We start from the raw sequence: 17,601 nt of genomic DNA, 5'->3' as shown, positions 1-17,601 counted from the left end.
TGAGAAATATGTGTTATTCAATTGCGTACTTGTAAAGTATTTTGACGCAACTGCAAATGTCATTTTATTTTTAAATAAGAACTATATACATAAAAATATCATTTCATTATTAAATTTATATTGTTAATGAAACTTTATTTTAATCATGAAGAAAATTTGAAATATTCAAATTATTGAATGTGAATGTTCATATTCATAATTTATTATTTCTTTAATACCATTTATATAAACACAAATTTTAAATATAATAAAACAATTAACAAATTTGTGAAAAATATAATATAATTATTGTAATAAGATTATAATATAATTGATTATATAAATTCCATAAGAATTTTTTTGATTTATATAATCACATTTATAATATTAATTAAAATATAATTAAAATTTCTTATAATATCAAAATTATATTAAAAATATAAGTGTAATTAAACATTTTAAGAATTAATTCCATTAATTTTAAAGTTATAAATAAAAAAAAATCTTATTCCTTTGCTATTTCTATTTAAATTTTTACCGCTTATTTTTCATACAATCGACAATTTCATATTCATTTTATTAGTTCATAACTTATTCTCTAGATGTCTCTATATTCTATGCAGTAATAAGTTTCCTTTCTAGTACATATTCATGAAGTTGTGAATTTTTAAAGTAGTTTAAAATATTTCAATTTGTTGATAGTGTAACACGTGGAAAATCAGTGAACATGGCGGTAAATATTTATTATAAATTAATATTGTATTTATTATTTAATTTCACTTTAATATACTATATTTGATAAGTAAATTCATATTAATATGCTTTATCTTATTTTTGCCGCATAACCTTTCTAGAATAAATTCATTTTTTATTTAAAAATTAATTAATTAAAACTGTAAAAAATATTTTTGTTTATCTTATTATTTATTTTAATATATTGTGCTATATTTTAATATAAAATAATATTTAATATTCTTATATTTCATCTTGAATAAAATTTAAGATAAATAGGTTGGCATAGCAACTGTTGTTTGATCAGTATTTGCTTTTGTAGTATTATTTATATTGAATATTATAAAATATTACTATAATGTATTGACATAATTATTTTTTTATTTTAGGCTGTTGGAGCTGCAAAAGTTCAAGAAGTTCGTGAAATTACAAGGATAGAAAGAATTGGAGCTCATTCTCATATTAGAGGTTTAGGCTTGGATGATAGCTTGGAGCCTCGTCATGTAATATATTATATTTTTAAGTATTATTATTTTAATATTTATTTTTATTAAACTATATATATAATTGCTTAGGTATCTCAAGGAATGGTTGGTCAGCTTATGGCTCGCAGAGCAGCAGGAGTTGTTCTTGAAATGATTAAAGATGGTAAAATAGCAGGTAGAGCTATATTATTGGCAGGCCAACCTGGTACTGGAAAAACTGCAATTGCTATGGGAATGGCACAAGCTTTAGGAATGGATACTCCATTTACTTCAATGGCAGGTTCTGAAATATATTCTTTAGAAATGAGTAAAACTGAAGCTCTGACTCAAGCTATTAGAAAATCTATTGGTGTTAGAATTAAAGAAGAAACAGAAATTATTGAAGGTGAAGTTGTTGAAATTCAAGTGGATAGACCTGCTACAGGTGTAGGTGCTAAAGTTGGTAAACTGACATTAAAAACAACAGAGATGGAAACAATTTACGATTTAGGAAATAAAATGATTGACAGTTTGATGAAAGAAAAAGTTAGTAAGAATAAAGAATTAATGTTTTTTTATTTTTATATTTATTTTAATTTTTATTTTAATATTTTAATATTTTTTGGAATTTTTAAAATGATTTGTTATTTCAGGTACAAGCTGGAGATGTGATCACAATTGATAAAGCTACAGGAAAAATAAACAGATTGGGAAGATCATTTACTAGAGCTCGTGATTATGATGCAACTGGTTCTCAAACTCGTTTTGTACAATGTCCTGAGGGTGAATTACAAAAACGCAAGGAAGTTGTACATACAGTAACTTTACACGAAGTTGATGTTATAAATAGTAGAACCCATGGATTTTTGGCATTATTTTCTGGCGACACGGGAGAAATTAAATCAGAAGTACGAGAGCAAATAAATGCTAAAGTTGCCGAATGGCGTGAGGAAGGAAAAGCTGAAATCGTTCCAGGTGTTTTATTCATCGACGAAGTTCATATGCTTGATATTGAATGCTTCTCATTTCTCAATCGAGCACTCGAAAATGAAATGGCACCAGTCGTTATTATGGCGACAAATAGAGGTTTTTACATATAGTTTTATATACATATATTACTTTTAAATATAAAATTAATTAGCAAATTGCATTCTTCTCGTATAGGTATTACTAGAATCAGAGGAACAAATTACAAAAGTCCACATGGTATTCCAATAGATTTGTTGGATCGTATGATTATTGTTCCAACGAGTCCTTATCAAGAGAAAGAATTGAAAGAAATTTTAAAAATAAGATGTGAAGAAGAAGATTGTGAAATGGCGGATGATGCTTTAACAGTTCTTACTAGAATCGCACTGGAAACGTCATTAAGATATGCAATTCAATTGATTACGACTGCTTCTCTCGTTAGTCGACGAAGAAAAAGTACAGAAGTGAGTATATTTATTTCTATGTATATTTTTGTATTATTAATAAGAATATTGTTAAATAATATATAATTTCAGGTCAATATTGATGATGTGAAGCGTGTTTATTCACTGTTTCTCGATGAAAATAGATCTACTCAATTCCTAAAAGAATATCAAGATGACTTTATGTTTAATGAAATACGTAAGTAAATTTGAAAAAAAAAAGAAAATGATAACATTGTGCTCCATTATAATATTTTATATATATTTATTTTTATTTCAGCGGAAGAACCAATGGAAATATCGTAACGATAGGTAAATAAATAAAAATTTTGGATGTTCAATAAAAGTTTATAATTTTTTACTTATTATTTTCATAATATTTTCTTGAAATATTAAATAGATGTAGGTAAATATAGTATATGTAAGCATAATATTAAAACGATGCATTATATTTCTTATTAAATACAAAAACTTAACAAATTTTGTTTTTAGTTAATACAATTTGGCTTTTTAGTATTTGATTTTTGTTTCATTTATTAAAATTAATATAAATTCATACTGAAAAAAATTATTAATATTAGTTATCGAGGTAAATTAATTTTTGGTGTGAAAACTTATTACTGCATAATGCAATTTTTAAAATCTGTCGTACACACACTCGCACGCGCACATATATAAAATAAATCCGAGATTTATTTGAAATTTTTGCACAATTGATGTAGATTATCATGTAACAATAATGAATTTATATTGCTTCATTATTGACAAATTTTATGATTTACCATCGTAAAATCATATAATAACTTTCATGGATTTATGTTTTTTTGTCTTGATTCTTCTTGACTGTAACAAATAATATTTATTGTTTTCTTCATTAGCCATATGTGTACAAATATATATATATATATAATTTTATATATATATAATTATATATAATTTTTTATATATTTAACTTACTTGTTATTAGTTTAACTCCATCTTCAGGTTTGGAGGATGATTGTGCTTTTTTATTTTTTGATACAAATCCAAAACCATATTCCATTTTATAGACGGGAAGAGGAATTACTGTAGATGAAACTGGTATCATCACTGAAATAACATCGATAAAATATCACAATTTTTTTCGTTATTTCAAATTTTAGATGATTCATAATATAATTAAATATTTTTGGATATTTTTATTATATATTTAAAAGAATTAAAATATCGTACAATTGTTCGATCATCTCAATATAAGGAAAATGTCTCTTGATAATATAAAAATAGAAAAAAATTATAAAACATATAAACACATCTGCAATTCAAATCATTAATGAAAATATTCTCTTATAAATTTAATTTTATGATAATTTATAATTAATTATTGATTCATTGAATATCTATAAAAATATATAGAAGGATATTTTAATTATTCGTTTGAAAAATTAATATTAATCAAATGAAAATCAAATCGCCAAGATAATAACTTAATCTGAAATGAACTATTTATTATTTTACTATTAAGATCTTTATATTATGTCTATCTGTTGAATTGTTATTGTAAAATCATAATCAAATTCTTATTATTGCAGTTCAATATAATAACTTAGGAAATACGCTACTACGAAATTTTTTTTACCAATTAAAGCTAACGGAAAATAGAGAAAAATAAATTCGATAATCACAAGAGAAAAACAACTTTGAAATTAAAGCAAACTTTCATTTAAATGATATTTAGAAGTAATGAATATTATATATATATATAAATTGATATAATCAAGAAATCATTCTATTTGAATGGCAAATACATTGAAATGTTTCAGATCATGCAATTATTTTCTTAATTTGTATAATATGCTCAGTTATCTCAATTTAATATTTATACAATTAATATTATAAAATTTTTTAAATTTTTCATGCGATATAATCTGCATTATATTTTTGCTTAAAATCGCTATATTAATTTCTTTGAATAAATCAATTTTGTTTAATTCCAATATTTATTCCAATTAATTCCAAAATTAACTATTCGTTCATTATATTAACTAATCAACTTGTTACAAATTCAAAAACACTTATAACAGCATATTATAGAATATAAATAAATTTTTTCGAATCACTGATTCGTATGACTGATTGTATTTTGTATATCACTATGCTTTTTTAATTCTTGTTTGTATTTTAATTTCAACGACAATCAACAATAATTCGAAAAGTTTTTCGCTATCGCTTTTCATAACGTGAATATTTATTAGATGAAAAATATTATGAGAAGATACATCGATGCTTAATATCGTCTAAGTAATAATTATTCAAAGAAAAAATCTATCAATTTCCATTTTAAAATGAAAAATTGTAAGTTGTGCACAGAAGAATGCCATAATGTGAAATCATATATATATTAGGTTAGGTTTTGTATATATATATATAAGTTATCAATTATATTTTTAAAAACTTCTAATTTCATTTACAAAAAAGATAATAATTATGTTTATCTTTTAATTTATTATTATTATTAACTATTTTTTATGAGATTTTTAAAAAAATATTTGTCTTTTTATTAAAATACTATTTTAATGCGTTAATCTGCATTTTCAAAGTTAATTCAATTCTATCTAGCATTTTAAAATATTTGAAAATTTTAAAGTTCAATTATTTTTCTTGTATTATTTTTTTTTAAAAATAAATCATTTAAAAAAGATCATTTCTAAATCTTTAGTAATCTTTTAAATAAAATTCATATAAATTTTTTGAAATGAAACATAATATTATAACATATTTTCAGAAATCAAAAAATGCTAGATAATATATTTTAATTAAAAAAAGCAAAATGGATAAAATCTTTAATTTGTCGATTTATTTATTAAAATTATATATATTTCATTATAATTTCATATAAAATGAAAATGATTTTGATAATTTTAATATTTCTTTGATATTAAAATTGGACTTATTTATAGATGGATATCACCAAAGAAAATCTATAAAAATAAATATAAAAATACATATCATTGGCAAAATATTCACAAACATTCGAATATTTATTCGAATAATTCGTTGCATGTTATTTGCTATTCATAAAAATATCGATAAACATAGATTGTGAACTGTCTACAAACAATAATGTAAATTCAGCCTAAAAAGTGCAATTGCTATATTCAAACAATCCTAAGTACTAGCGGTTAAAAGCTATTTCAATTTCTTACTAGACTTTTAATTACATATTAATCATTGGCTCGCAACTTTGTATTAATAGCGATCGAACTCTTCGGTGCTATTAAGAAGCCGATAACTCGATATTACTAATAATCTAATAAACTCGATGTTACTAATGGCCCGATAACTAAATTTTCTTAACGATTTAATAACTCAATGGAACCTTTGCTTTCTGTCTCACTTAAATATTAATCTCTGACTAGATATTTCTATATCTATATATATAGATATTATATATTCTATGTTCGATTATTAGTTTCTATTAGTTTCGAAACTAATAAAAAACAAATTCGATGTTGTTTGCAATAAAGATTAAAATATAATTTGAGGAAAAAAAATGGATGCATTTTTTAATAGTCGATTCTTCCAACGAAAAAAAATTTTAATATAGTGCGTATTTCAATATAGTTTAGTTATTGGCATATTAATATCTATCAATCCTACATAAAATGGTTATATTTTTAGTATATTTTTTATTATTTTCTTATTTCTAATTTCTTACAAATAAATTAAAATTTTAAATTATATTATCATTGTTTATCATTTTATAAATGATAATATCAAGCAAAGTGCTATCTGAACTGTCCAATTAAATTTTTTGAATGAATTTTTTTAATGAATAGAAAATTTTGTATTTTTTATTCCAATATATAATTCATTCCATTTATTTCAATAAATAATTTATTTTTTTGTATATGCTAATTATTTTTTTAATTTTATTATTTTTTTGTTAATGAAAGTTTTTATTTTATTTAAATTATTCAATAAATGTATATTCTTGTACAATTCGACAGATGTTTGGATATTTATAATGTATATAATGTATATAAATATACATATGTCTTCATATATTTAATGTCTAATTCATTAATTAAATTGAGAAAATATTTCGTAAATAAATTTACATGTGTTATGTTAAAAAGCTTGAAGTTATTATTATTAAATAAATTTTTTGAGTTATTATTGTATTTTTTTAAATATTTTGAAAAATATCACACAATGATTTTTTCTTATTGTTATTTCTTGAATTTATGTATTTATTTTGCAATATATAATCTTGAAATTAATTTTGAAATAAATTATTTCATATAAAAATTTATTTATTTCTATAAATTAAGATTAATTATTATATAATTAAGATTAATTAAGATAAAATTAAGATAAATTAAGATTAATATAGAAATAAATAAATTTTTATTTTATGAAATAATTTATTATTAAACGTTTACTAGCATATTATATACAAATATAATAAATATACAAAAATTAAATTAAATGCATAATTTGAAAAAAAATTTTTAAATTAAATTAAAATAGTATTTTTTAAAATTAAATTGATACTTAAAGAATCAAGAATTTACATTTCTTACATATTGTTACATATTATTTTCAAGATTGCCAATTTTGGATCAAATTTTGAAAATTCGTTCTATAGGAAAAATGAAAAAAAAAATACAATAGTTAATATACAATAGTTTTTTAGTACAATAGTATACTCGTTATATTCTTCCACTTCTATTTGAGTACAGCATAAGACATGATATTAATGCTATTCCTCTTATACTTCATTCTTTTTTGAAAAGAATAAGAAGAATAACAGAAGGAATTTTAATTCAATAACTGTGTATATATTACTTTCTCTTAGAAAAGCAATTTCTCTAGCAATCTTAGTAGATATCGTCATTGAGTATCAATATGAATGGAAAATATAGTGATGAACCTATTTAAATATGATTTAAAGATATAATACAATCGATTCGATATTTGTTAATTTTATAGTGTCATCAAAGAAATGGTATATGATTCAATTAAATTTAGATAGTATATACTTTATTGCTTTATTGCTCGCTTATTTCACTTATTTCGTTTATAAGGAATAATTGTTAGAAAAAATTTTACAAAGAAACAGAAAATAAATAATAAACTAATAATAAAAATAATAAAGTAAATAAATAAAATAAGAAAATAAATAACTTTGCTTTATAATATATTGTTACATATGCAATATAATATAATATGTAATAATATTAATTATAAGTAATATTATATAATAAGTAATTATAGTTAATTATTATGTATATATTATTATAATATATATTATTGTATATCTAACAATATATAAAAGATATTAATATATTGCAATATCTTCTTTCCTTGGAAAATGTGTTTATTGATTCTAGAAACCAAAATAAAACACAAAAATTGATTTTCAAAAATATCAATTGAAATTTATTTATTATTTATTAGTTTCATAAACAATTTTAAATAAAACAAGACGAAAAATCTGTTCATTCTATGACTTTCTTTGATTTCTAATGTAAATTTAAACTTGTTTATGATTTTATCAACTTAAATAATTAATTATTTAATAAAAAAATCTTAACTATGTTTACAATCGATCTTCCAAAGCTATGTATTAATGTACATGTACAATATAAATACTATAAATATCTTATTCTTATTTAATTTTATAATTTATTCCCATTATTTTTTTCTCCTATTCTTTCTCTTTCTACTTTCACTTCTTTTTCATCTTTCATTAACTATCATTTTTTTACATTGTCAAAATTAAATCAATAAAAATTAAATTAGGTTAGAATTTCATGTGTTCATATATTTTTGTAATTGACGAATAAATATTATATTACATCATTGGATATTATTGATTACATATATATAACAATACTACATATATATAACATATATATAACAATATATGATATATGTAGATTTCTCTCTCTCTCTCTCTCTCTCTCTCTCTCTCTCTCTCTCTCTCTCTCTCTCTCTCTCTCTCTCTCTCTCTCTCAAACTGCAGCAAATCACAAGACACATGTTTATCCCCTCTAAGAATTGCATCGGGAATAAGATCTACTCCGATCCTGTAACCTTGCTATAATCGAAGCCCACGTTGTGCACGTCGAGTGACGTCATTGTTCCGTTATATTCCCACCTGTCAAATGTCACCTTAAGAAAATTCAGATTTCAAGACATCCTTTATTTGGTAAACCATGGCCATGAATCGCGATTTCTCAATTTTTTTGTCATCATCCTTCCAATCGCACATGTAATCAATGAATCAATCAAATTTTCGACACGAGATTAATTAATACTATTTTAACTAATACTATTAAAAAAAAGTACAAGAATGTATCGATTGATACATAAATTTTTCATCATTTATTATAAATTTTTATCAATTGAATACTAAATAACTTTTGTCCAAAATGATTATCTTTATTAATTTAATGATATTGTTTGAAAAATTATTAAAAATGAATGATTGTATTGCGACAATTATAATATGATCTATTGCTACAAATGTAAGAATCCTTTTTTTTGCTATTCATAACATTAAACAGCAAAAGAATATTTGATCAAATTTTTTTTAAGATGCTAAAAGTAATTTAAAAATTATTTTCATTTATTTTTACTTTCAATAAATATTTTTTATTCAACAAAAGTAATGAAAAATTTTGAAGAAATTCATATTAAATTTGGAATAAATTTAATTAAACAAAATTATCATTTTGTAAATATTTTCAATATTTTGTTTGTTATAAGTCTAAAAATTTTCAATTTCTGTAAAAATCTATAACAATAATACCATATTAAAATTTCAAAAATTGTTTGATATTTTATTAAAATAATATTAAAATACAACAAATATTCAAAAATTAATTTTACAGAAACTATTTTTTTTTTTTTAAAGATTCAAAAGACTAAAAAAAAATTTTTTCATTCAAATTTTAATTTTTTTGTTCTACTCTAATGCCATCATTTTTCCATTCAATGTTGTCATCTATTTGCTCTGACTAAGAAGGAAAAAAATTCTACACGAATTAGTCATCACGATAGATCAACAAGTTACGCCTGTTCGTCAAGATTCGCATAAGCGTTTGTAAAGCGGAAAACATGCGAAAAGGGGAAAAAAGGAGATTTATCGGTACGAAAAGGGAGGTCAAGGCGCATCTCGGTATCTATGTAGCGTAGCAACAATTAAGGTGAAAGCTTTTCTGCGGCCAGATGCTCGCGTGCGACCAAGACCTCGATCTCTGTCGAGATCGGAAAAAGAGAAACCGAAACTTTCGATTTTTTTTTTTTTTTTAAGAAGCGTCTTATTCGACTCGTTATCTCCCGCTTTCTGAGATTCGTTCAGGCAAGGAGCACTTTTATGAAACGAAAGTCTCATTACGAAGAATCGATGAAACTCTTGACAAAAAGTCAAACGAAATATAAAATTCATTAAAAAATATTATTGCGATTTTTAAAACGTCAAAATACAATAAAACATATAAGAATTAATTAATTAATGTGATATAAAAAAAAAATAATTTAAAATTATTATCATTATGTAGTATATATATATATAATAAATTATATTACAAAAAATGTTAGTAGATTAAATATATTTGAATCAATTCTAGAGAAGCTAAAACAAACATGAAAATGAATATACGAAATATATAAAATATATTGATCAAGCTTATTTATTAAATTATAAGCAATTTAAGTTTAGATGGAGAGATGGAAATAAAGCAAAGTGATAAAGAAATTCTTTCGTCACTAGAAAAATTAAAATAGGAAACGAATCTGCTAAAAAAATATTGTGAAATTTTTATTTTTTTCTTCAACATTCAAAATCGAACATTTTTCCACGTCACAAAAAAACTATTACAACAATACAATATAATATAATATATTAGGATTTATTCCAAAGCGAATGTCAACCAGAAATAACAATAAAGGATACAATTGTTGGAATTTCAATTTCAAATTAGAAATACTAATATACGTTACATTTGCTCACCTGGTTCGAACACATTGTCTTGATTCCTTTTATAGATCGTCGGTTTTGCGTACGAGATAGCAATGGTCACGAGGAGACAAGCGAGAAAAAAGATGAAAAGTCGCGACATGGTCCGCGGGAGGATGGATAGTGTTTCCGGTAAAGAGCGCGGCCCGATCGAAGAGAACAAAGTCTCGTCGCTTGTCTTGGCGATGTTTGGGCCGGCACTACGCCGAGCAAAGACTAAAGAGGTGAAAACACTTGCCACGAGTGGGGAAAGCCGCGAATAAACAACAGAATTGCCGTTCTCTTGCTACTCGATTGCTTTGGATTCCTATTGCACCAGAGTTCCGTGACTCCGGTCGAACGGAAATGCAGATTTTCATTTTAAAATTGAGAAATTTGGTCAAAGAGGGCGTTTGTACAATTTCGGGCGTTAAGAGATATCTATTGAGACTTGTGAAGATTTTTTTTAATTGTGCGAATGAGATAGGAAAAAAAGTGTTTGTGTATATTAAATTTTATGATGCATATATTAAATTTCTAGAGACATATGCGTATTATTTTTGTTATTGAAAATTATCTGAATATTGTGTTATTTTTTATTGTTATATTATCGTTTTCACCGAAAAATATTAGCAATTTTGATTAAAATAATTTTATAATTATAAAATAAGAAAAATGAAAATTTTATTTGTTATTTTACTTTTGAATATATAGTTTTGAAATATATGTATTTGCAAATAAATCTTAAAAAATTATTTGAAAAATAAACTATTTTCATATCATTTATTTATCAAATTAATATAATAATTAATATTTTTTAATTGTTTTAAATTATAATAGAAAATAAATAATAAATATTCATTATATACAAAGAATATATTCACCTCATATGCATATAATAATCAAAAACAATTATACTTAAATTTAAATAAAAAAATTTAAATAAAAACGTTAAAATTATTTTTATATTTTTATAATTTTATAATTAAATAACAAATACTTAAATACCAAATAAAATAAAAAATGTTAAAATAATTCGTCCTTCAAATAATAATTATTTAAATAATATTAATAAAAATATATAACTAATAAAGAATAAAATAAAAATTATATTTAAATGAGAATTTATTTCGCCAGTGCTCAATTCTGCACTGAATTATACTTAATGACAATATAATACAAGGATACGTAAAAAAAATATGTACCAATTAGATGGAATGGATGGATAAGTGACAAACATTAGCAATGATTAATTCGAATCCTTGACGCACCTTTGTAAATCTTCCCTAATCGCCTTCCTTTTCTCTCTTTTACTATTAATTCATCCTTTTTCTCTGGAAATAAACTACGATGAGCATTTTATGATATTTTTCGTTAAATATTAATAAGAAATGTTATATAGGAAATTCTACGAGTCTTAATATTTGTATATGTAGTTTTTTTACCTCTTTCTCTCGGCTTGAAAAAAATACATTACATTCTATAGCTGACATTTAGAAACAAATATGTGAGGTTATGAGGTTATGAAGTATATTATAAATAAATATAAAATATAATAATCTAATTAATGATATTTTATATAGATACATGTAGCTCATGAAAATATTTGATTTATTTTTTAATGAAATGTTTGAAATGAACAATTTTTTATTTTTAATAAAACTTTAAATATGAATAAAGTATAATGAATTGGAAATATGGAACAATTTCTTTTTCTTTTCCTTACTAAAATATTTTAAGGAGGTAAAGTTAAGAAAGTTTTAAAGAGGTTTTTATAAAAATTAGAATTTTTTGAGATTAAGTGAATTTCCATATAAAATATAGTTTAAATTCTTTCATAATATTTTTCATGATACTTTCAAATGAATATATTCATTCATATATATATATATATATATATATATACATGACATGATGCATATATTAAAAATATATATATATTTATTAATTATTATAAACAATATTTATTATAATTATTAATTAAAATGTTCTATATAATAATAAATTTCTTCATTTTTCAAAATATTTTGAAATATGTTGAAGTTTTATTAGTCTTCACTTTTAAGTCAAATTAGAAAAATTGTTTCTTTCTTAAAGATTTAGAAATAATATAATTTAATTTTTCAAAAATGTTTCGAAATATTACATAAGATATTTTAATTAAAAAAAACAATATATATGTAATATTTTTGATCTTTTCTGAGATAATATGTATTTCATATATACATTATTTTATATTTTTGTAATTTGTCGAATTATATACTATTATCTCTTGTATTTATCATTATTGATAAATAAAATAACTACGAATCGAATAGCCATTATTTAAATAAATATTCCGTAGTTAAAAATAGCAGCATGAATCTCGTTTTTTATACGTATAATTAAACGACTTTCTAAAATCTTCACTTGTAATATTTTAGTTTCTAATAGGAAAAGAATAAAAATTATTAACTTTCCAAATTTAAACATGCTATATTATATTATTTTTTCTATCAATAGAATTTTTTTTATAAAATATTTAAAAAATTCTAAATATTAATTAAATTAAAAGAAATCTGTCAAACAGTTATTATATGTTAATTACTGTATTGTTTTTGAATTTTAGGTTATATATAATTAAATTCTGTACTTTACATATTATCGAGCTATACAAATTAATCTATTTCACTATATTTTAATTTATTGTATTTTTATTCATATATTTTCTATTTAATACTTATAGTATCACTGAAAAAATTTATTAAAAAGAAACAAAAATTTTGTACATATAATGAATTTATTTGTATGTTGTATGTCAGTTAGATCAAATAATTTCTAATTAAAGAATATATTAAATGATATATCAACGAAAATTTATAAAAAGTTTTTAATATTTAAATAAACATATTTTTATTGGGCATAATAATATAAACATAGTTTGATTTGATTATAGTTAATATAAACAAGTTAATATAAAAATTTGTTTCAGTTATTTAAATTTATATGAAAAACAAAGATTCGTTCTTTATCATACAATTTTATGAAATTAAAATTAAAGTGAATCCAAAACTAAGAATATAGATTAATATTTTTTTTACAAAAATTAAATTTAATTAAATTTAAAAAAAATGATTATACATAAAATCAGAAAATTCGATATTCATGAAACTTGTGAAAAAAAAAACAAAGTTGATCGACGAGTATTTTGCACATTTAACGCATATTTCTTCCCAACATTTTTCTTTCTATCTAGTTTGTGATCGCGTAACTACATCTCGGTTGCGCAACGCAGATACCTGACCACATCGCGTGAAAATACCAACTAGAAAAATTCGAGATTCCGCGGGAAAGAGCATTATCGAAGGAAACGAACGAGAAAGAAAACAAAAGAACGATGGACATTGTAACGTTAATTACAATAGATTGGTTCGGTAGTCGAAACGCTCGTGACAGCAGTGCAGTGAACTGTCGGAACAATGAGAACTGGGTTAAAAAGTGAAAGGATCCAGAGATTGGAGGTGGAACGGCCATGGCTTTTATTTGGATCGCTATGCTATTCACTCTATTCACATGGCGGCGCCACCAGTGGTTGATAATGTTTGGCCGTGAAAAGTTTAGAATTTTACAATTATAATAAAACATTAATTATCAAAGTTTCAATTGTTTAAATAATCTATTACTTGAATATAGAATATACTTGAATATAGAATGAATTATATAAAATATATATATATATGGCATATATAAAGTATTAGGATATTTGTAAATGATTTTTGAAGGAAGATTTTTTAATTTTAGATATAAAATATAAAAATGGTATGGAAAAATATCAATTGAGATAAAGATAAAATGATAGTTCTATTTTTATCTCGCTTCATCTAATGCTTATAATTTAATAATCTAATAATCTAAAATCGATCTTTCAAAGATCAATCATAAATATATAATATCTTGTATAATAATATTTTTATTCTGAGTTATTTTAATTAAATATATTTGAAATAAAAAGTATTGAAAATTATTAATAAAATAATTAATAAAATAATTTTTATATAGTAAAAAATAAAAAATTTGCTAAAAACAAAAATCATATAATAAATTTATAGCAAATAAAAAAACTGTAAAAAACTAATGAAATTGATAATATCAATAAAAAACTTGTAATAACATCTTAAAAATTTTTGGATTAAATTTATATTGTATAGCTAAAATATTACTATAAAAAATCAATATTATAAGTATAATATAATTTAATATTAATATAGAAAATAAAGTTCTCTATTAATTATGCATAGCTATAAGGTATTTTTTTTCTCTATTAAATACATTTTGTATTGTACTGACATATAATGACAATCATTTATCATCAATATTTTTTTTAGCGATTTTTCATTCAAATTATTTGCCACACCTACTAAAGCTACTTCACAAGCACTTCATTTGAAAGTAAAAAGGAATTTGTAACGAACATTACTAGTGCAAAACAATGCCATTAGGTAGTGATTCCATATTCTATTTCATATAAGCTTTCGAGTAATTTATCGTATATATGGACAGAGTTGAACTATTATTATGCTTTTGATATTATTCTTATCAAAAACATTTGATAATTTTAAAAATTCATAACAATTTTAAACAGTGTAAAAAAATTGAAATCTATATTAAATACTTTAAATACTTTAAATTACTTTCAATAATCATATTTTCCGTTCATTTAATTGTTACGGAATTATATTCATCAATATTTAAAACAAGAACTCAGAATTTTTAACATGTACATATCTTTAAAAATTTCAAATATAATAGAACACTCTAATTTATTTATAAAAAATATTTTTTTTTTCATTTCCCTTAATAAAAGTATAATAAAGCAAATGAAATTAAAAAAGAAACTGTCAATGATTCTCAGAAATACATAACCTCTTCGGATATGTTCTCGATTATACTACTATATTCATTGTATTCGTTAATCCAGTTTTTTTGAATTCAAGTAACTTGATTAATCTGAATAAGATAAATAACAAATTTATATTGATAAAAAAATAACTTAAATAAAATTCAAGTAATTTGATCTGAACAATTCTTAAGGTTAAATTGAACATGACGATAAAAAATTTAGAGCAACAAATTGGCCAGAATTATTTGCTGGAGTAGAATATGGAGAGTGAAACGTGTACAGTAACACATCCGGGTTTTGCTATAATCTATTCGCCTCATGGTGACAGGTTGTTCTTGTGTCGGTTGAAATACACGAGCCGAAATTATTCCTCCGGCCTTATAGAGGTGGTGCCAGCGGCGAATCAGAAGAGTGCGCGTGATAGGGACGTCAGGAACGAGCAGGCAAATGATCTGTGAAATCGTGACGTCATACCCTTTTTTAAACAGCTCAAAATAGAAAAAATAATATACGGCTTTTCGATCGATCTATCACTTTTTTACAATCAATTTGATATGTGATACATGAATTTTCGATTTCAAATACTGATTTTCATTTTTTATTTCATTTTGAATAATTTTTTTTAAAATTTGACCAAGATTTCTTCCTTTAAAAAATCGGGTTTCTAATTTTGTTAAATGGTGATGATTTTAAAAATATAATGATGAACATTTAAAAATAAAAAAATATTCTCTTAATTGTGTTAAATAGGATTAATTTGAAAAAAAAGTTTATTTTTAAGGATTTGTTTTTATATATTTATATAAAATAATATTTATTGATTTAATTGATTTTAATATTTAATTGATTTTACAAATATATTATAAATATGAAATAAATAAATATATATTTATTATGTATTAATTATGTATTGATAATTTATAAAATTTTTATAAAATTTATTTTATATTAAATATATATTATAAATATATAACAATTGTTATCTTCGATCTTCCACGAATATATTAATATATGTACATAATTATAAATATATCTTATATGTACAAAAACTTAAAAATATTCAAATATTATCTTGCAAAGAAATTTATCTAACTTAAAAATTTTGTTTTTAAAGAAAACTTATGTATATAAATACATAATGCGTTATTGGAGCAATTTTTTTATCCACAAAAAATTTTTCTGAGAGAGAAATTAATTTTCAATTAATTACTGTCCAAAAGTTTTAAAACAATAAGAAATTTTAAATAAAAACATCAAAAAATCAGATATTAAATTATTACATATTAAAATATATAATTAAAATTAAAATTAAAAAATTTAAATAAAATATAAAATTAAAATAAAGAAATCTCATATGAATAATAACTCAAAATTAAATTTTTGTTTCAGTAATAAAAAAATAATAAAGCAATATCCATTTATCACAAAGCTTAATGTAAAAGAAACAAAAAAAATAAAAAATTTCTTAAATTATTAAAAAACAACTAAAATATTAAATATTTCTTAAATGGATTGTTTATTCTAGTAGAATAACAATATTATATTAACAACATATCCAACTTCTCAGAAAATGGAACACGTTGTATCAACAGAGAATATGGATCGTAGTTATACTAACCCTCGATGAAGAAAAAGGAGACATTACGATGGGTAGTGACAGAGTCACGTATAATATAATTCCAACAAACATGTATAGTATGGTTCCACAAATAAATGTTCCGTTTCGTTGGTTAGTCTTTATCTACATCCCTTGAATCTTCGCTTTTCTCTATTAAAGGGAAGCGAGGGGATCGAATGGGATCGAAGAGACGAATGATTCATTCGGTAACTATATTAACTTACGATGTGATGTACGCGCGTTATCCCTGAATGTGCATGTGGAAATCATTACATCTTTTTTTTATATGAAAAAAAAAAGATATAAAATTCTAATTATAAATAACCAATTGATGCGTTACATCTTGTTTTTCCATTTCACATAAAAAAACTTTATTAATTTATTTATTTCTAATTATATCAAAGTAAAACTATTTTTATTATTTATTATTTATATAAAAAAATTTAATAAATTATATATAATAAAAAAAGAATAAGTTAAATTTCTAATGTTATTGTCATTATTTATGAATAGAATGATCATGTGATATA

At 22.2% G+C, this 17,601-nt stretch overlaps 2 protein-coding genes across 2 annotated transcripts; one reads left to right on the top strand and one right to left on the bottom strand.

The window, feature by feature from the left end:
* The first annotated feature begins 564 nt into the window (after positions 1 to 564).
* LOC726816 (ruvB-like 2) lies at positions 565 to 2,952 on the top strand. Its single transcript, XM_006557748.3, has 7 exons — positions 565 to 712; positions 1,101 to 1,214; positions 1,287 to 1,721; positions 1,829 to 2,261; positions 2,340 to 2,608; positions 2,681 to 2,786; positions 2,868 to 2,952. Exons 1-7 carry the CDS (start codon positions 707 to 709, stop codon positions 2,891 to 2,893), a joined length of 1,389 nt encoding a protein of 462 aa, XP_006557811.1. The 5' UTR covers positions 565 to 706; the 3' UTR covers positions 2,894 to 2,952.
* Positions 2,953 to 3,018: 66 nt separating this feature from the next.
* Positions 3,019 to 10,828, bottom strand: LOC107965706. Its single transcript, XM_016917136.2, has 3 exons — positions 10,590 to 10,828; positions 3,545 to 3,676; positions 3,019 to 3,430 (listed from the first exon to the last, which is right to left on the bottom strand). The coding sequence occupies exons 1-3, from the start codon at positions 10,696 to 10,698 to the stop codon at positions 3,402 to 3,404; spliced, it is 270 nt and encodes an 89-aa protein (XP_016772625.1). The 5' UTR covers positions 10,699 to 10,828; the 3' UTR covers positions 3,019 to 3,401.
* Positions 10,829 to 17,601: the final 6,773 nt, after the last annotated feature.

This window comes from Apis mellifera, linkage group LG16, assembly GCF_003254395.2.
Source record: "Apis mellifera strain DH4 linkage group LG16, Amel_HAv3.1, whole genome shotgun sequence".
Classification (NCBI taxonomy): Eukaryota; Metazoa; Arthropoda; class Insecta; order Hymenoptera; family Apidae; genus Apis; species Apis mellifera.
This window is presented reverse-complemented; position numbering and strand designations above follow the sequence as displayed.

Coding starts and splice junctions, on each gene's coding strand:
- LOC726816 (XM_006557748.3), top strand. Junction 2,262..2,339: donor TATTATGGCGACAAATAGAG/GTTTTTACATAT, acceptor CTTCTCGTATAG/GTATTACTAGAATCAGAGGA. Junction 2,609..2,680: donor GACGAAGAAAAAGTACAGAA/GTGAGTATATTT, acceptor ATATAATTTCAG/GTCAATATTGATGATGTGAA.
- LOC107965706 (XM_016917136.2), bottom strand. CDS start 10,698: ATGTCGCGACTTTTCATCTTTTTTCTCGCTTGTCTCCTCGTGACCATT. Junction 3,677..10,589: donor AGACAATGTGTTCGAACCAG/GTGAGCAAATGT, acceptor ATGTTATTTCAG/TGATGATACCAGTTTCATCT. Junction 3,431..3,544: donor TGGAGTTAAACTAATAACAA/GTAAGTTAAATA, acceptor TATTTGTTACAG/TCAAGAAGAATCAAGACAAA.